This window comes from Epargyreus clarus, unplaced genomic scaffold, assembly GCF_041222505.1.
Source record: "Epargyreus clarus isolate Ecla_fem2 unplaced genomic scaffold, WU_Ecla_fem_2.2 ptg000015l, whole genome shotgun sequence".
NCBI classification, from domain to species: Eukaryota; Metazoa; Arthropoda; class Insecta; order Lepidoptera; family Hesperiidae; genus Epargyreus; species Epargyreus clarus.
The window spans coordinates 3,454,242-3,474,978 of NW_027332223.1; the positions used below are offsets into that span (position 1 = coordinate 3,454,242).

The window sequence follows — 20,737 nt, forward strand, 5'->3', positions numbered from 1 at the left end:
GCTGACTCAAGACATAGCTTGGTGCTAAAAGTCCAGGAAGTGTCTAAGTTTAAAGTTAAAATAAACATTATGACTCGAAAGTATAAAGGATAGTAATAAAGTATTTCTTAACTTGACTCAGAAGGGTTAAGGATTATTCACGGTTCTTCGTATCCTCTCTTTGTTCAAGACCTCTGAAATATTGTGACACATTTTCGAACGAATCGGTGTTACTTGTTTAGCAACGTTGTGACATGTTTACAATAATTAAACATCATTATTGCACAATGCTCGGCTTAAACCACTTACTGATGACACAACATGACCCAACGTTTGCAATTGAGCATGATAGAGGTCCATTTATCAAGGAATTGCTTAGGACAGGACGAATTGAGCACGTTCTATTCACGCTATTTGAGGTTTGTAGGGTTGGAAGTAAGTTGCTCAGATATAGGTCTGTGGTTGCTCTATTGCCTTTGGTTTTGGTGTTGGTCTTGAGGCAACGCCTGATAATTTCATGAAGACTGCGTGCCAGTCCATAACGCATCGCGTCTCGACAGTCTTTCGGCCCTTGACGCTCGGTGTCCCGGGCCTCACCTCCGAGCCAAAACAGGTATCATCACTACCAGTTGAAAAAATGTGCCTAAAAATAATTAAAAAAATAATTGAGAGCTTTAACAGTAAAGAAACACAATGTGAGGAAAAGAAAAAAGTTCTCAAAGGTAATCTAATGTTTAAATACTTCTCATTATGAAGGGACACCCGTCCCTAGTAGTGGGACATAAAAGTATTGATGATGATGATTGGTCCAGTTGACGAATGTAATGATTCATCGCAACCAATATCGGAGGTACTTTCTTCATTACTTTGGCCAGCAGACAGAATTTGCTGCTTTTGTCATAACTCGAAATCTTTTTGACGAATGTAATGATTCATCGCAACCAATATTGGAGGTACTTTCTTCATTACTTTGGCCAGCAGAGAGAATTTGCTGCTTTTGTGATAACTCGAAATCTTTTTCAAATTTGAAATTTTACAATTTACAATTGTAATATTTTCATACATTGAGGCGACTAAAATGTTATATGTGCCTATTTAAACCTTCTATAGAAACCACTAATTAGAATATCAACCCAGCTATTTTTTAAACCTTTGACAGATACTTTTCTATAAATTAAAGAACCACATATATATTTAGTCAAATGGTAAGTCACTACTAGTACCGAGAATTAAAACATAACTGAATGTTTAGGAATAGCTAACCTCGTTTGAGGTTAACGCACAAAGAATTGATGCATCACCTGGCTTCGAGTAAATGACTCAGCGTACTCTTGAGCAATCCAACAGTTATGCCATCGCCGCTTCCTCGGTACGCAAACTATTAATTAGTAAGCTAATAACAAATACGCATTTATTGAGATGGGTATTGAAATTCCAATAACTGGTTATAAAACTGGAATTATTTATGGATCGTTTTTGAGTTTGTATGTTTGTGTTATGCGGTTATAGGATATTTGATCACAGATAGGTCATTGATAAGTTTGTTTTTTATTTGATTTCTCTCTCTTTCATAGAAAAAGTTACTGATACAATTTAATAATATGAGAGTAGTTTTTACATACGTATCTCCCAAACAGCGAGCTATTTTAAGAATTCCTTTTGAGATATTCCCAAAAAGGAACTATGAGAATGTTTCAGAAAGACTCATCGGGTGACTTGGTGACTACTAAATAAGACAGGCTGCCTTTTTTTTTTCTTTACGAGGCGGAAACCTTCAAAAGGTACAGGGTACCTTTTGAAGGGTCGTGGGAGCGGCACGGGGTTATGTGGGATTCTTACCGCACTAAAACCCCTCCGGTGGCCGTCCTCGGTGATGCGTAGAGGACTCCGGGATCTCCAGAGGAACGAAACCGGAGTCCTCTTAGCGCGTTGCCCCATCGGGCTCCGCCCAGGTGAGCGTGACGCTCGCCACACCGTCTGGTGTGCACAACGGTATGCGACCACACATACCGCCGTCCTTCCCGGGGTCGCTGTCCGGGCGGGTCGAGCTCCCACTTTCACCACCCGCAACCCCGGAAGCCCCTTTTAGTCGCCTCTTACGACAGGCAGGAGATACCATAGCCCTATTCTGGTCCCGGAACTACAGGGACCAGGCTACCTTAACGCTAACTTTCATTAAAAATCACATAACTATGTAATAAAAAGTATATAAGTCCTTTAATAATATAATTATACCTATCCTATTAGTATGTTCTTAGCGTACAAGTTGAATAATATGTACATTCATACAGTTATTCAAGGTTCATGCGAACTGCAAACCGTAAGCTTCGTACCACAGACAACATAATAAATAGATATGGTCAACATTATCAATACACTTATACCTTATCCACAGACAGAGTACGTAGAGCTACTTCATCTGCCCTAAAGGCTTGCGATTTGTTTAATCGGAGCTGTAGTTTGTAGAAAAATAATACAATTATTTCTATTATTATGCACTTAGGTAAAGAAGAAGATTATTAAATGAATTTAATGCGTTAAACATCCCCCTTATTCTGAGATAATTGTTGATAATGCAGTATTACAGACAATTAATTTTACTAGCCACTTGCAAACTTCATGTCTATTTGTTATTTGCTCTACGCTAAGCGATCCTGTCACTATATAATGACTCAAATCATACGAGACCTGTCGCACGTAGACGGCTGACGAAGTTAAACAAGGTCTTGTTGATGGTCTCATTATAGATATTGTGGATATTACCAATTTTTAACGATTTTCCCAACCTGACGTAATTGAATTTTCCTCCTATCTATATACACATGGCGGACTTCAAAGGTTTATTTTCCAAAAAAACGTACTTTTGATTGCAACCTTTTCTTGACCTACTGAAGACTGATAAGCATCAGTAGGTCATGAAAAGATTGCAATCAAAAGTAAGTAAATCTCGCTACGACTACGTACTTAGGTCTGAATTACGCTGTTCTAATAAGATCTATTCAATTTAGGTATGTAGGTACCTATTATAAGGTTATACATTAAAATTGTAGGTACATAATGTAACTCGGTTTTATGATCACATCCCGGCAGGGCCATGAGTACTTATTCCAGGCCTTCTCATTTTACAAATTATGCGCGTTTAAAAATTGATTACCGCTTACAGAAACAGCTTTTCGTGTAAAATATTAAAGGGTGTGCAAAGTCTACCTATTCGTACTTTCGGTCTGAAAGTTTTACCCTTGAAATATTGTGGACTTAATCAAAACTTATTTTATTTACCTAGTCTTGAATCTCAGGAAAAGTTTTAAACTTCTTTCGTTTTAAGTGAAAAATATTTACAATTATAATTAAAGTTTTAAGTTGGATTTTCCTGATTATTGTTGACGAAAATTAATCAATATACTATTGGTTTTACCAAATTTAAAATTCTTTGTTGGTGAATATGGATGGGCATTACAATGTTTACCTAAGGTCTCAGCAAATTCTAAGTTTTAAATTTTGATACAAATAACTATTCCAATAAGATTTAACTATAGTATGTATCCTGCTAAAGGTCTCAATAAAATATAAGAAAATGTTAGAAACTGGACTTAGTTGAAAAAAAATAGTAATAATGTTCCAAGCATTCTAGTTTATTTCGTTAAAAGCTAAAAATACCCAAGTGCGAACACAAAAAATATGTTATATGTTTCAACTTAGTCATGTCAGTCTGTAATGATTGTTGTTGCTATTTGCGATAAAATAAACAAACCGAGATAAGAAATTTGCTAATCCGATTCAAACTGGTATGTGGTCCAGATAATTAAGTGATAATTGTTGAATTATTTTTAAAAATTGTGGTATTTTGTTTTATATTGATACACACTTGCTAGTAGAAAGCATTTACGTTCACTTGATTTTAAATGATCATTACGAGTTGCACGCTACAGTAAATACCTTAACAGGCTCAAAATAAAAAGTCATAAGTGGGTACCTATCTGAAGAGTTAAGCTTCTCATATAGGTAATTTTTGTGTTTTCAGAAAATTTAAAGATTTATCGATTTTATTCGCCGCGTATTCGCCACCCATAGAACCCACTTCTCTTTTCCTGACAAGATCTAAAAAAAGGCGGCTAAAGGACTATAATATTCCAAGGTAAGTAGCAGGGTCTTCTCGCAATATTATTTATGTATTGACGTCATCAACACAAGAAACCACATGCGGAGACCATTCCCTGTCCTTCTCACAAAATCCGAAAAAAAATATAAACAACTAGATAATACAAATGAAATTTACCTGAACTTTAATCCGTTTATCATTTAGTATCAGGCTTTAATAAACTTTATCCTTATACATACATACTTAAAGTTGAAAAACATTTACTTATTAGATAGTAGGTACGCTACCAAGCAAAACACATAAGAAGTAAAGAAGGTACACAACAATAGGTATTACTTTAGACGTAAAAAATAATTTAAAATTTATTTTCCTAAAATTTACAACTATTTATCATTTTAATACATAGTCAGTTTTAAAACATTAGTAAAATGCTGCTTAACATCTTTAGCTGCCTACGTAATGGGTTAAATCACGTGTGATTTCACATTTTTCTAGATCAAAACCTAAGTTGGTGAACAAATTTCCAACTTACAGTGATTCAGTAATGCTTATTCCTTATATCTTTACTCATCTATACGTCATACTGTCGTCTCATCGTCTGTCTGTCCGCATCAAAAAAAGTGTAAATGCAATTGCACAATAAAAAAAATATTTACGCAATGTCAAATTATTTTGAACCATATGAAACCGGTTTATCGCTCATATTCATTTCACCCTTCAACTAGGAAAGGTACCTGACGTATATTTTGTTTTTTAATAGTGCCACGTTTGTCTCCTCGTGCGTCTGTGAAACTTTTATAGTCATTTTTTGGTAAGTGCATATGTACTAACTGTATTTACTACCTTATGTGACGTATAACGTGACCTTTTTAGATTCTACGTCCCGGTGTCCCTGGGAATCACCTCGAGACGGAACGTCTTCCCAAAATGCAATGGTTATCCTTGATGAATATTAGACAACAGTTAGTATTAATACAATTTTGTTCCTGTAACATATATAAATATAATATAAAAATAACTGAGCATTTTAGTACCTATGTTGCATTTTACTTGTTTGTTTTACTGAGAATCTGGGCCGTTTATCTAACAATAAACTCTATGTAAGCTTATGGACCCCTTCTAATTGACATAAATAAACCAATACGGGACCATTTAATTTAAAAAATTGGGCATCGATCAAAACCGGGCATCGGTCTCATTAGTTATACATATCCCATAATTAATAAATAATAATTTTACAAATCTACTCCATAAAATCCCACATCTCGTATGCTATTTATATTCTTGCAAGTTCCCGTTATTTTGTGAGGAAATTTTATCCCTCGTGAGGAAATTTATAAATTTTTACTCGCTAAAATCTTTAATCTCTGTTTCACACTGGACGTGTAGGGAAACTCCCTAAATTGTAAAGGAACGTTCCGGGGGCTCCCTTGCTACCCATGAATATATACATAGGTATACATACTCTTCTTGGGTGAAGCCACCCAACTTCTTGCTTCATTATGAATAACAATTAATGATCACAACAACAAAAAAATGTAGTCTTCTGGAAAATACACAACATCCATAAGTTGCATAAATTGTTTTTTAAGAATCCTAATACAACAGATCGTATTAAATTCATATTAAAAATGAAGTTATCATATCTAAATGTTTTTTCTTGTTTATATTTAGTAGAACTCATTAAAAAAGGGAATCTCGGCCCGCAAATCATAATTGCCATTATTCATTATTTATCTCTTAAGAACAATTTATTAATCTCAATGACCTATATAGGCAATATGAGCAATATCTATAAATATGCTGCTATATTTAAGCATTAAAGATACATTATTATTTTCATGATATTATCACATAAAAATTCATTTTAATTGTTATCTTTAACAATAACTTTTATTGTTAGTTTGCTTATATACAACGACAATTTATCTGCCTAAACTTAGTGGTATGATATTATGTAGGTGACAGACAATTAGACTTAAACGAGACTAGACCTTGTAGTGCAAGAGCGAAGTCAAAATCAAAGACAATAGTGATATTAAAATAAATAATTGGGTACGTACCCGTATGATTTTCTATGCTTATGAATCTCAAATTAATTAAAGTGTTAGTTAATTGCTGGCACAAACGAATCGCAACAACCACTTTTAGTTACGTACGATATATTTCAGAGAATAACCTATAGTAAAGAACTACATTATTTTTTACCAGAAATTGTTTCTCAATTAAATAATGGAATTTAACTTATAAAATACCCGGAGTTGATACCTACGTACTACGTATCTATAACTATTTTGTTAAATATAATATTATTGCGATGTGCTGGTACATTGGTTAACCGCATTATATCACAACTCTGAGGGGATCAATAGATATAATCTCTTCGTTTGCACAACGGAAACAGCTTCTGTTTGATACCTGTTTAATCCTTTCATAGTTATAACAAGGTGAATGCGGGCACCCTTATAAATATTATAGATACCTACATATAAAAAGCGTGTTAAAAAAATAACGGTGTTGAGATTAAACGTTTACAAATTTAAATTATATACTTAATAATAGTGATGAAGTCGGTTTTCTTCAAAACTTCAGATAATAAAACATAACCGTTATATTTATTTGTAGGTATATCTTATTCAATGATTACTTTATTATATCTATGATCTTAGTCTGTAGTACATTATTTATTCTGAGCTTCAGTTTACGAAAAAACATGAGAGTTGAGTTTTCATTATTGGGATACTTATTAATTTTTTTTTCTGTATTTAAGGAACGGTGCCATTTCAAAAAGAAGTCTCCTTGCGTCTTTAAATTACTTGCCAGGCGAGTATCACAGAAACAGGCATTGTACTGCGAATAATAATGTTGTAGTAATTAATTTACTTGTTCGCTGGTTAACCGCAATATAGGTACACGAACGTAGCGCAGAATCAATAGCAGGTAGATAATAATCTCTTCGTTTACACCGAGTGTTTGATCCTTTCAAGTTGTGACAAGGTTAATGCGGGCACCCTTATGCTTTATGTATGGGCAGGTAAGATATTGGAAGTGCGCTAAAGTAATGTTTATACATATGGGGACATCTCCGTAACATCAAGCCTGTTGCAATTTAATTTTATGAGATGTTACTAATAAGAACATTTCAGCAATCGGGCTCTTTGTAATTTATTTTCTTAATTGCTACTTTATTGTGTAGTATTACTGTAGCAATATTCGCATAATTTCTTTGTATGTACTTCTATCAATATTAATATAAATATGTTTGTAAATCAGCTTAACCCAGCATTAAATTTATTGCTGTTATCATATAATATGAATATTAAATTTAATGGCAAATAACCATTATGATAAAGGTAAATATTCACTTTGCAAGCAAATTCTAAAATTTTCCTCTTAGTAAACGATAACACTTAGGATAATAATTTACCATTGTTATTAGTCAATAAACTATAACTGTTATCGCCGTTCTAAACCCTTTATTTAAGTGTAAAATGAGCGAATAAACAATGACATTACATTCTACTACTTATCTCACGTTTCATTTGTAAAGCTAGCTCTGGTTCTAGTGTGAAGCTGTATCGAATATCGATCAGTAATCAGTTGACATACTTAGCAATCGACGCAAATACATATATCCATCATAACTAAATTTCAATAGGTTATATTAAAGCTTGGTTTAATTATATATAATACATGTTGTCATTATGTAATGTCAAGCATATCATTACCGCCAAGTTGAGGTCTTTATTAATCTGCTGTTAAGTTTTACCATCATGATTGCGAGCTGCGACTTAATAGTACGATGGTACAGGATACTAAATGATTTAAAAACATCATAATGAAATATTTATGTTTATATTTCATTATCCTTTTTTATTAATTGTTTCAATGTATAATTTAATCAAAGCCATTTAATCCAATTGGTTTTCAAACTTTGCAATTAGAACTTAGTAGCCTGAGCCGTCTATAACGTACCTACAAGGAGTTACGGAACAAGCCCAGAGACTTTGAAGGACCTCAAAACAATTTTGAGGTCCTTATATTAGTTCCAACTACACTGATACTCTTATTTACCTTCAGATTTCCACTAGGTCCTAAATTAAAATGAAGCAGCAGTATCTAAGACAAAACTACGGTATTTACTTAAATATTATTAAGTGTATAACAATAATCAACCGAAAATGTATGTACATTACCATACGTAGGTACTTATTCTTCTTCCTGCTAAAAACTTAATTATATTAACTCATTAACATTACATTATATTAATTATTATTGTCCTTGCTTCTCAATTAATCTTAAGAAAAACTTGTGGAAGAAACAGCAAAGTTTAGGTGATAAATAAAATTAATCATTACCTGATTACTAAGAACAATATTGTGCAATTTAAATAAAACTAACGTTAGACAAAGTCACACTACTACTACTAGTACTAAACAGTATTGAGTGTGATAGTAGCACAAAATAAGTGGTAGTAGTGTGACGCGACGTCTGGTACTCAGGAGGTATTGTGTTAACGTCAGAAAATCGTTGTGTAATATTATGTAAGTAGTGTTTATTGTAGTACGACATGCAACAAGTTTTTAAATAGAAATAGGTGTATTCGCTGTTTTCCTCATTTCTGAGATTTTTTACCACACAACTACTCTAATTGCCTTGTGAAAAATTATATACTCAGGTAAATACCCGGTATTACTTACTTTTCATTATATGTGTGCCTTATACTTATATATGTCGGGTATTACTATTATATTATTGGTGTTTTAATATAGGTACTTAATCAATGATCCATTTATAGTTTTAATTTAAGAATACTTAATATACTTTTAAGAAAGTGCTTATTTTACATAACTTGGCCATTGCTTTTCAATAAAAAATAAGCCGTTGCCAGATGCCAAATAAAACAATATACTTGTTTAGCTTCTTAACTACTACAATTATAAATGAAAAATGTATGTATTACTAGTTATCCATTTAATTTTTGAAAGTATACAGATAAGTCTTGATGAGTAATTAATTAAATAAAAGCGTATAGTTTACCGTAATGTTAAGCATAAATCAGTTTAATACAATACCTAAATAATTAGGTTCCTAAAAAGGATTTTATTACTGGCCTTCGTCTTAAGCGCTAACTAACAACAAGTATTACAAGTCTATTATAAATTTCAGTGTGAAAGAAGAGTTTTTCGCAATTTCTTACATTTTTGTAAAGTGTACTCATTTCTGTTATTAAACTTTGTTGTGAAAAATATTGAAACAGAGTATACGCATTTGACATCATTGGATTGCCAATCGTAAATGAATGGTCACGTTCTTTCCTTTTCTGGAGAGGCGCGTTTTAATAATGTAGAAAGAGACGGATAGCGAGTAACCGCATCGACTACAAAGCACATGGCGTATGCTCGCGTACTACGCAAGCTGACGGTGTGTCGACATTGGACGTTGGATCGGTTGCTGGCCCGAGGCTTCGTCCGAGCGCCCGCGAGCCCGCGACAGCCTCGTCACACTACTCTCAGTCAGTCTCGCAATGGCGTTAGTAGGAGACGGTCGTGTGTTCGTTTAGTTTTACAACATCCCGAGCGGACACCGGCCCAAAATATTGGCCTGTCTATACGTGCTCGAATTACTCGGAACCTCTTCCCGTAATTCTGTACACATAAAGCGAGATTCGCTACCACGGACAGTCAAATTTTGGTACGATATCCACTCAGGGCGAATCATTTCAAGGTTCGTACCATATTCGTAGGTACTTTATAATTTCCCCTTACTAAACAACCGCGTTACTAAATCGTCGATTGTCTCATAGTTTCGTTTCGAATTTTGTAAGACTCGTCGTCGTATGCAATAAATTCGCAAGCGCCGGTGTGTTCGAGTTTCTAATCGGATTGCATTTTCTTTTGCAGATCATGTTCATCTCATCGTAGTTCCTCGTCGTTTTAAGTGTTTGTGTTAAGTGAACGTTAGTGAAATAGTGACGGTGACAGTGTGTGTGTAGTGATGGATCCCGGATCACCCTCGTTGTTGTGGCCGCTGCGCCTGAGCAAGCCGATGGCCGTGCCGTCGAGTGGAGAGAACAGCAAGGCGGAGGAGAGAGCCCAGTCGCCGGCGCTTGCGGAACGTTTGTCCGCGGCGCCTTCACCCTCAAGTCCCGCTCCAAGCAGCCCTGCTCCACCACAACACCAGTTCCAAGCTGCGTTAGTGGCGGAGAAATACCTCTTGCTGGAGCAGGTGGAGGGCTCATCACTCTGCCGGTGTGTGGATGTGCGCACGCAAGAGGAGTATGTCTGTAAAGTGAGTACAATACACTACCTATACTTACGCTTTAGTTGTAAAGTTATAAAACAAAACCAGTTACAACCGCGCTAGGCCCACACAATAACGAAATTGGTAGCATAAACTGTATCTGGCCGTGCACTCTGTGTCTACCTACGTGTTGGATACGATATTGTTTATTTAGCACTCGTCCAAAGCTCATACTGTACTAATAAAATGTTCCAACAAATGCTCGACTCTCACTTGTTATGTTAATATATTTATTCAGCTAGTATGTACATTATGTTCGTATGTTCCATTATAAACTACAAATTTAAATTTAGAATTTTATATTTTTATTTTTATTTGATACTTCCCACTGTCAATGCTATGAATATGTCATCAGCTGACAGTGAAAACAGCAATTCTTATTCGCTTCATTGTTAAGCACAGTAGGAAATTCTAAATTCTAAAACGAATTCATTTATAAAAAACTAGTTCTCCTTGCTCCCTTTCGGAGTAGGTGAATCACGCCCGAAAACCCTCAGCAGGAAATACCCTAATTAATAGTCCAAACAGCATCAACATTCGTTTACTTTTGCCCGACTTAACACTAGTAGGTACTAATAGACGGCCGTGGACTTTTTTACTTATGTTTGGTAATCTCATCAGTATTGAAATAGCTTTTACTTAAAATAAGATTATTTGACCGAGAATTTTAAAACGTGCACAAATACACTTGTTTACTCACCGGCAATTGCGAATACCTCCCTCCAGACCTCGGTCATAACAACACTGCCAATTTTGTAGGTTGACCTTATCAAAAAAGGAAAAGTTCCATGCGCGCATGCTATCTGTTGTAAGGAAGACAACAAAAACTAGTTTCGCTAACAGGAAAAACAGTTTGATCAATTTACTGTGTAAATTTCATCAGCCATGATAAATATTTTGCGGCTAAAGGATAAGAATCAAGGTTTATGTTAAGAACAAAAACAAATCATTATTATTTTGGATCACCCTGGGATACGAACGTAACGTCGTGCGTGTCGAAATTGTGCTGGGTTTCAAAAGCCAAGTTGCGTATTGTTTGATTGATACTCTGTGTAATCTCTTGTTTCCGACCTCTGCTCTAGATAGTAAAACTGTTTTCTGGAAAAGAAATACCTACTGTCTTCTTTGGCCTAGTTAGAAAACTTACAGGTAAACTTAAAAAAAGTATGAGCGATATATTAACTAGAGCGTAGGGCTCTAGTCACACACTTTTTTAAAAATGGAGGTACATATTTATTGTCTCTTGTCTGTTCCACGATGCGCTATATAATGTAAAATAACTTGCATAGGTATAATTATAGATTTTATTTTTAATGTATTATGAACTCTTTCTTAGAAAAACTAGATATTGATACTTACCTATATATAATCGAAAGTACTAGTATATCAACTTATCTTTAAAACGTAAAATTTTCAAATTGTTTTCCCGTATTTAAATGTAAAGACGGGAATGTATGTTTACGCTTTAACAGATATCGAGCTATAAATAGAATTAACGTCAATCGTAAAGATAAAATGTAATGTAAGAAATATCATGTAATTCCCTTTGTTGTTTCATTATCGTATCCACGAGTATTATATTCGTTTGAACACTGGTCTTTTTCCCACAAAATGGGTTTTCCTCTATTTGTAAGTTCCCACTGTTGCCCTTCGTATTTAATTAAGGATAATTTAAACAGACGCAATATCTGGCAAATCTGAAAGGGTAGCTAAATCCCACGGGATCGGACCCCATAGTGATAAACAGTACTCAATAATATGCCCACATGTTGTGTCCCTTCTTGCAATTAAGCGATGGAAACTTCAAAGAGTTTTGATTTAAGAGAAGAGATTTATCTTTGCCTTTTATACATTGCACCGATAACTCTCTATGTAGACAATTCTAAATTTAAAATTAGCTAATAATGAAACCTATTAAATGTTAATTAAAATTCTCGCAATTTTTTCACTAACTCGCGTGCAATGCTCACAGCGTCTCTGTTCAACGTCGATGTCAAACTTTATATGTCATGGCCCCGCGCTGCTCGATCGCACTTGTAGGCCAACGAGCCATCGCCGTTTTTACAATGTCATGTATCTACTTTCGCAACAAAAAGGTAAATAATGATTATTCTTTAACATTATATTACCTCATTTCAACAGCAAAACGCGACAGAAAACTAATGTTCCGAGAGTTGCGTCATGCGATCATAAAATGTGGCGCATTAAAAATTACTCACATTTCGTGTAAACGTACCTAATTCGCTTGTTTATATAACTATATGTCGTACAGGTAGACTCGTGCGGCAGCGCAGCCAGAAACCAGTTAGGAAACTCGTTATTTCAAACATCCTTTTCTATATGGTACACAGGCACTAATTTTAGGTAACACAGGATACATAGTTCCAGTGCTAACAAAGGCCCATACAAGTATTGTCAAGGCACAGAATAGGCACTTCCCTCGTGAGAACTTGGCAAGGTTAAATGTGGCAACGTTATCGTTGCTAAACGCAGAGTGTATTTACAACACCGCCTCTTGCCGACACGACTGCCACATTTGTATTACCTACCTTATATACGCTTGTGATACTGTCCAACTATATTCGTAACCCGTTCGAATTTCTTTATTTAATTTTTAATTCGGAACTTAAATTATACGACCGGAATCGGTCGCGTGCTTAGTGAATTAAAAAACGTAAACGTCACACGTTGTTGCCGCCGTGATGCCGTCGCACCGAAAATAGGCGTGACCTTCTCATTGACATTGTGAAATAGACGAGTTGATAACGCACCGATCGTCGAATGTCACATCGAGGCTAGCGGGCCCCCTCCTATTCCCCCCACTAGTCAACTTGAAGTGCACGTAATGGACCAAATGCCGCATGTTCATTGCTGCTCTAACAAGACTGTTTACGTGCGCGCGCGCAACATAAAGCGAGATGTGTTACAAAGATTACAAGTCTCGATAGCGACGTATCTTGTAACAATAGTTTGATTAATCCACGGACAATCTACCGTTGCTCGGTAAACGAGATTGTGGAATAGCTAACCGTGAGCGGCAAGTTAAATTGTACGTTTAATTAGAAATGTTCTTATTTGTAACCCCACGTCTTATGTAAACTTTGTCTTTGGAATCTTTTAATGAATTCTTGATCCTTCGGCATACTAAGTAAGTTGGCCAACCCAAGTAAGGAGTCAACATACCCATTCTAATTTAATGCTGTTTGGTTGTTTTTTACAAATATTTTTTTGGTGTGTTGTCAGGTGTTATTGGTGTCAACTTGAACTAAATATTATCTGTAAAAAAATGTTTGGATAATGATACAGTCAAGTCAACCAGGATTGGTTGTTTAATTTGGCTGTCACATGGCGCCGCCCAAGTACAAAAGTAGCAACAATTTTGCAATACTTCGCGATGAAATAAATATTGATAAGGATAAGTAGGTTAGCTGCCGTAAACCACTTTTGAATCCGAATATTATCATGCACTACGAGCATTGCTAATTCTTATCGGGCCTTTTTCGCAAACACTTCTATAAATGGGTCACGTTTATTTTTTGCGTGGCGCCCAACGTAAATTTGTATGTTAAACTGCGCGTCAATATGTCTACGGTGCCTACGCTGAAATAACTAGCGGACTTTCTATAAATACGATATGAATCAAAAAAGAAATGTACAGTCAATCCGGCGCACACGACGCGATTCGTCATCCCCCAGCCGGGAAATCGGATTTGGAATTTGCGTTCACAATGTCGTTGACATTTCGTGCGAGTTCGGAAATAAATGGTGACTGTAGTCGTTAGTCCAAAATAACCGTTCGTTTCTAGTGCTTCTCTTTATAAAACATAATCGCGGTGCACGATCAAATGCCGTCGCCGCCTCGAAATTTAAATTCGTTTATTAGTTTTGTTGCAAAAGTTACGTCTTACGACACGTATAGGCATTCGTTTGATTACTAAACCCGCTGTCGTCACCCAGGAATTCCGTTTGATGCCAACTGGGCCCGATGCTTATTTGCGAGGGGTCAGCGCAACCCTATTCAGTAAATGTTTCAGCCTCGTTATTCACATTAGACTTAGCCCTTTTGAACCATGGCTTGCTTTGAAACGGAACCCCTTTGAATCTATTTAGCGTAGACTAAAACTCGTATCGACTGTCCCTTTGATTCGGTGTAGACTAGTCGTAGATACAAACGAAGATATACTATTAAATTTGATTCGCTACTCAAACCGGTATTTTTGAGATAAGGACTAAACTGGATTTTGTAATAATAAAACACAGGTTAGCGCAATCTAACGAGGCGCAGGTATAAAGAAAATTGCTCTTGCCGTATCTTGCTGCATTCATCTTTTATGCTGTGTACGAGAGCCCGAGCATTCATAAAGCGCTTAGAAGATGTTTACAGAAAACATCTTGTTGACTATTCAAAGTTGGCTCCATGTTTGGAAAGTACTTTTAAAAGTGCAATTTAATTTATTAGTTACGACTTTACATGTTGAGTTTGCTTCTTTGACTTATTTATTTGTTTGTCTGTAGGTAGTGTCAAGAGACTGCAGCAGTTTATTACAAGCGCACTACCGTCTCGACGGTCACCCGCACGTCAATCCCATCCACGAAGTGCTAGTCGGTGACAAGAGGGTATACCTAATCTTCCCTCGATCACACTCTGATCTCCACTCGTACGTGCGGGCGAGAAAACGGCTCAGAGAACACGAAGCTCGAAGGCTGTTCAGGCAAATGGCAGAAACGGTGGCCGCGTGTCACGAACAGGGCATCGTTTTAAGGGACCTCAAGCTAAGAAAGTTCGTCTTCGCGGATCCACAAAGGTGAGTCCCCATAAAATTCAGCTTAAATAGTATACATTTTGAAATGTAAGCAGCTAACTAAACACGATGATTACTGGTAAATGTAAATAAGTACAGGTTAACTCTTACTGCATCCATAATGTCATTGAATCGATTGCGTCGACAGTTGTAGATGGTTTCTTAACTTTATGTGCTGTGTTTTCGCAAGTTGATTTAATATAGAGAAACCTCGGCTGGCATAAGTTGCAATCGTTTGAAATACGACATTATCTCCTGTTAGTGCAGCCAGCCAGTCGGCCGCGGTTCCGATCGGCGTGTGCTAAATTTTACCAATGAAACAGCTGACGCAACGATCCCGTAGAGACGATATCTCCCGGCGTTAGCAACCGAATCGCCTCGGAAATCGAAATTGCTTGTGCAATTTTCAACAGGCAGGCGCCGAAAATAGCTAAAAATATCTCTAATATTACCACTAAAACAAGAAAATATAAATTACAATAAAATCATGCTCGGTATAAAATTGTTAAACTGCATCATGAAAAAAATACGTTCGAGTATTCCGATCAATCTAATCGATGACTTCCTTCAATTTTTTATCATAAGTACCAGAAGATCGATCGTCGTGAGAAAAGAAAGTTCGAAGACAAAAAATATCGGAAAGGAAGCGGAAACACTGTCTGTATTTTAAGTAGTGCTTCATTTCCTTTGTAGTTCGATAGCGCCACGCATGACGATAAACAGTTATCGAGTAATTCATTATTACCATTTACGCGACAAGAAGATAAAATTTCCATTAGAGACATTGTTTTCCGGTGTCGGTTGCTTGTTTAACGTTTGAAGCTGATTACAAGAAAATTATGCGTTCACGGGTACTCGACAATCTTTACATGTCAAAGCCGAGTTAAATAATTGTTGATAATAAATAGTAAGTAAAACACAAACTACAATAGGACAATTGTACGCGCGAATGCCACGAAGCGTTACCCAATGTCTTTAATTATGACCACCAGCCGGTAGGAACCGGCGGATTTTCGAACTTTTGAAACGTTATCTGGCCTCCATTGTTGCGAATATCTCCGGCAATGCTAGCGGCTCAAGGCGAACGGTGTCATTGCTGCGTACTCAGATACAATACTCCACAATCGGGTCAAGGGACCGCGGCCGCACCGACACACGCAATACTACCTACCCCATGCACCAGGGAACCTGTCCAACTTTCCGATCAGGTGCTTCTGGCTACTACACAAAGGGAATATATTATGCACCCTTTATAGACCGCATTCCGAAGGGCTCAATAAAATTCCAACACTCATCTGCCCCGTATTACGACCCCCGTTATTGTTGATTTAACAAGATTTCTTTATTTGAAAGTGAGAAAAAAAAATGGGTAATAGATTTAATCAAACACTTTGAAGTATTTTATTGTGTGAAGTTTTTTATTTGACAAGTCTAAGATATCTGATTAAATTAGTAAAACGCAAATTCGGCAGCCCTCCCACGATCGGGGCAACAACAACCCATCTCGAGAGTTCTCCTTGACGTCCCCGCTGAGACAATGTTCATTACGCCTCCACAACCCACAGAAAGTGACCGAATGGTTTCTTTGACCTGACGGCGTCGATGTCCCTAGTGACATTAGTCAGACGAACCCGAAAATGCCTTTGACGCGGCCGCTAACCCGATATCAACTACGTGCACCACTGAATAAATGGATATACAGTTACCATCGCAGTCAGTTTGCAAACGAAAGCGCATCTCTGTTTACACAACAGTATTAACTGAGTCCGTTTTACTGGACAGACCGTAGGAAAAGGTAAAATTTAATACCCTTCAGCGAAGCATCATCAAAGCGAACGTTGTCAAAAGCGTCGTTTCGCGTTGCGGCACGAAAGCATCGCGACCGGGCCTCAAATGTAAAAACTTTTGCCCTACCCTTTACGTAATATCAGAGCTGCTACAGACGCGAGCACCTCGGGACTTGAGAAACCTTTTCCAACTTCTACCTCAAAGCAGGAATATTTTACGTTTGGTTATTACACAGTAAGTCTGAAGCATAAACTTAACCGTATTGATAGACACTATTTTTCAAGCGACTGACTGACTATTTCAACTGAATCTATTTTGTGGTAAAAAGGGCGTTCGATAAAAAATAACTAATGGTAGCCACAAAGTTTGAATTATAGTAGCCATTAATTTAATTAAACAGGATATTGCAGATGTTCCCAATTTTATCACATGTCACTCGAAAAGCGGAAATGTTACTTTTTGTTTCAAAAACGGACCTTCATCTGTAGATCAGGTAGCCAGATGCAAGGACCGTCGTTTGACCCCAAAATCTTAGTCTCGCTGATAGGCGAACATTCAACTTTCCCAGAGAGCATTCGCCGAGACGTCTGATCTTCGGTATGGTCAATCAAAATTTACATATATCGCGGCAGCTGACCTCGTTTAACCCTAATAAATTCTAATGATTATGCACACCTCATGCCGTAGCGGTCAAGTATTTTCTCCAGCTGTTGTTCGCAATCGTGAGAATGGTCGCAAGTCTGATTCTGGAAGGTGCAACACGAGCAAGTGCCCACCCCTATTCCTCGGTTCTCACGTCTTTGATATAAAGCAACCCCCTTATTATAAATTCGAGTCATCCGGTGGGACGCCATGCTGCGCTATCCCGCGCTCCGTCCGTCCCGTCTCAAAGGTAAACAAGAGCATTAATATTGATTCCGCGCTCTCTTTGCCGCTTTGAAGTGGATTTCCTTAACACTCGACCGTAGTTTTTCCCGTCCTTTGAGACTAAAACAAATTATTTTTCTTTATCAAGGCACGATATTTCAGGCTCGTCGTAATATCGTTTGACATGATAATTACGGCAAAAATAACTTAATGCAAATTGCAGTGTTTTGTTTATCTGAATATTTCAATATGAACTTTATATCGGAATAGATTTAACTTTGTCCTATCGTGAAACGAAATATCTTGGTACTGAACTTATAAAAAAAGCCATTGACCAAGTAAACTAGGTTAAATTTCCGTTCGTAATTTTAATGAAATGTAGATTTTAGAACGATTGCCGTGCTTTACACACTTTCATATATTCATAACGTAGTGTTCTACATTGTCATGTATATTAAATTGCATGTACATAAGTTATCGTAGTAGAATCTATGAAGAGAAATCTTAAACAGATATATCCGGGCGTAGGCCTTGGGGGAGGAAATCGAGGTCGTTGGGAACCGATAACGCAGGTAGCATTCTCCTCGGCCTCACAGATCAGACACCTGCGAGCAATGAAAAACCTGATATCTAAGGCCCACTTCCTAAATGGTTTATTTGCGTCAAATCACCAGCAATTTATCGCACGCTTTGCGAAAAAACGGAAAGCCGGATGTTTGTCGTAAACTGCTTAAATTTAAATGCTTTTGGAATTGTCCACTAACAGGAAATACCACGCGGAACTACATTCACGCTACGACAGTCTATTGTAAACGTCCTCGCTTTAATTTTAATTTGGCAGGATTTTACAGGACAGAAAATTACATAAATTTCATAACGCACCAGACAGAGTGGAGCCCGCTTTGTGCTCTCCGTAGATAGCACGAAGCCTTTGTAAACAATCTCAGGTATAAAATTGTCCTCAGTGCATTGTTCGCCCCATCCCGCCCACTCCACGCCAAAATAATAATACCCGGCGAAACGTTCCAGGTAACAAAACAAAACCCAAGTTTTTTGCGTAACACGGTGTTCAGAAGCCGGATCGGGTGATCGAATGCACCGCAAACAATGAAGCTGCTGCGATATGCCGGCGTTAATTTACACAACCCGATATTTCTATATGACGTTGTCATGGTAATGTGTAGGTATGATATTAATTCTATCGTATGCACCGGAAGATTAATGTTTCGCGAGGTGGATCTCGTTCGGACTGGCCGGTGTCTAGTCGCGAAAGTATATTCGCACGTCTGCGGCGCTAACGGGATATTTATGGCCGCGGCTGCGCTGGCGCTCAGCGGCGGATGTGCCAAATTGGTCCGCGATAGACCCGGCAGACGCCGCCGCGTCGCATACCGGCCCGGCCACCGGCTGACACTACATTTCCTTCCATGCGAGTCTCTTTTAGAACCGATTTAAATTTGGATTCGACTAACACGCGATCGCTCCTACCTGGAATAATTTCGGTGATGCATGCAACCGCTCGAAGTGTTTGCCGATCGGCCGCAGATCGTTGGCCGTACCGACGCCTACATCGACTATTTTGAAAACGTTTTGAAACACGGTTGCCAAAGGCTCGTGGTGCAAGACCCCGCCACGTTACAGCGACGCATTTGCATAATACCGGGCGCTCAGTAATCCACCCGTACGTCTCAGTTTCGACAGTTGTATAACTTCGGTGAACCGTGAGAGTCATCGTTGACATTGCATAACGGACCCTCGGCTACACGTCCACCTAGAAGCGGGAACTGCGCAGTTTAGTTTGGCACGCGCACCCGCACCGCGACTAAGTGTGATTGCGCATCGTATCAGAATATACGGTGTGATTCAGGCGTGCCGGAATTCCGCTAGCTATGCTGTTCGTTTTGGGGCGTTTGTTTGCGACCTCGCACTCGCGCGGCTGCTGAGGTCGCGGCAACTGTGCCAATGTCGCGCTGCCGATGCCGACGCGGCGCCGCGGCCGCCTCCTCGTTCGTGCGGAACAACTGGACTCGTTTAAAAACAATGATGCACTTTTCAGTTTGTTACATTACCCTACTTATTATAGTTCTTCTTGTAACATTAACATGTTCTGTGATTCCTACGCATCTTCACGGACACGTAAATACGTAAGACGGACGAAAGCGTACTGGTTATTCGTCACAACTATAAATAAAGCATGTTCGCACCTTTTTTGGTGGTACGAAAACACCGGACGTTGCCACCGGACGTGGATGCTAGTGCATTGCTCTCTTACGAATAATACTTCTACAACATTGTTATTCTGGGAAACGAATTACCGGACATCGCCGCCGTCCATACAAAAGAAATCGGATTGTCACCTGAATCCAAAGTAATGTTTACGTGCAGCTTGACATCTGTGGGATAACAGGTTCATTGTTAGCTCGGAAGAGCGAGGATCCGGTGGCCATTGACTCGCCGAATGTTGCTACTATTTTGACAAGCTTCCTGTCCCTTAAAACAACAATTTCTCAATGCGTCGTGGATTTAGCTGTCGGGTCCACAGCTGAGAAAACGCACGACTAGCTATTAAATCGATCGAGTTGCGTAAAACAAAGGTCTGCGAAACCTTGTGCAAGCGGCGCGCCCGCGCTGCGCCGACATATCTGCGGATTTGCGTAACCGCGCACTTATCCGCCGATACGACGCCCGTGTGTTGTGACACGCTCCGCTTGCCTTCATCTGTAATACTTGCATTCATTCAAAATGTGCCTAGTGCGAGCTCTAAACGGTTGCCTAATAAATAGCGCAAATGGCGAGCAACACTGAATGATTATTTCCTAACAAATCCCGGCTGTGAACTAGCAATCGATATGATATCACCGTTTCATTATTTTGTGAATAATATAAATCGGAGCATTAT

At 38.0% G+C, this 20,737-nt stretch overlaps 1 protein-coding gene across 1 annotated transcript in view; it reads left to right on the forward strand.

Annotated features, from left to right (window-relative positions):
- Nucleotides 1–9,541: 9,541 nt before the first annotated feature.
- Nucleotides 9,542–20,737, forward strand: part of LOC140747993 (tribbles homolog 2) — a 42,758-nt gene continuing 31,562 nt past the window's right edge. The window contains exons 1-3 of the mRNA XM_073080671.1: nucleotides 9,542–9,805; nucleotides 9,982–10,369; nucleotides 14,897–15,186. Of these exons, the coding sequence (XP_072936772.1) occupies nucleotides 10,076–10,369; nucleotides 14,897–15,186 (584 nt within the window). The 5' untranslated portion in view covers nucleotides 9,542–9,805; nucleotides 9,982–10,075. The remainder of the gene's footprint in view (nucleotides 9,806–9,981; nucleotides 10,370–14,896; nucleotides 15,187–20,737) is intronic.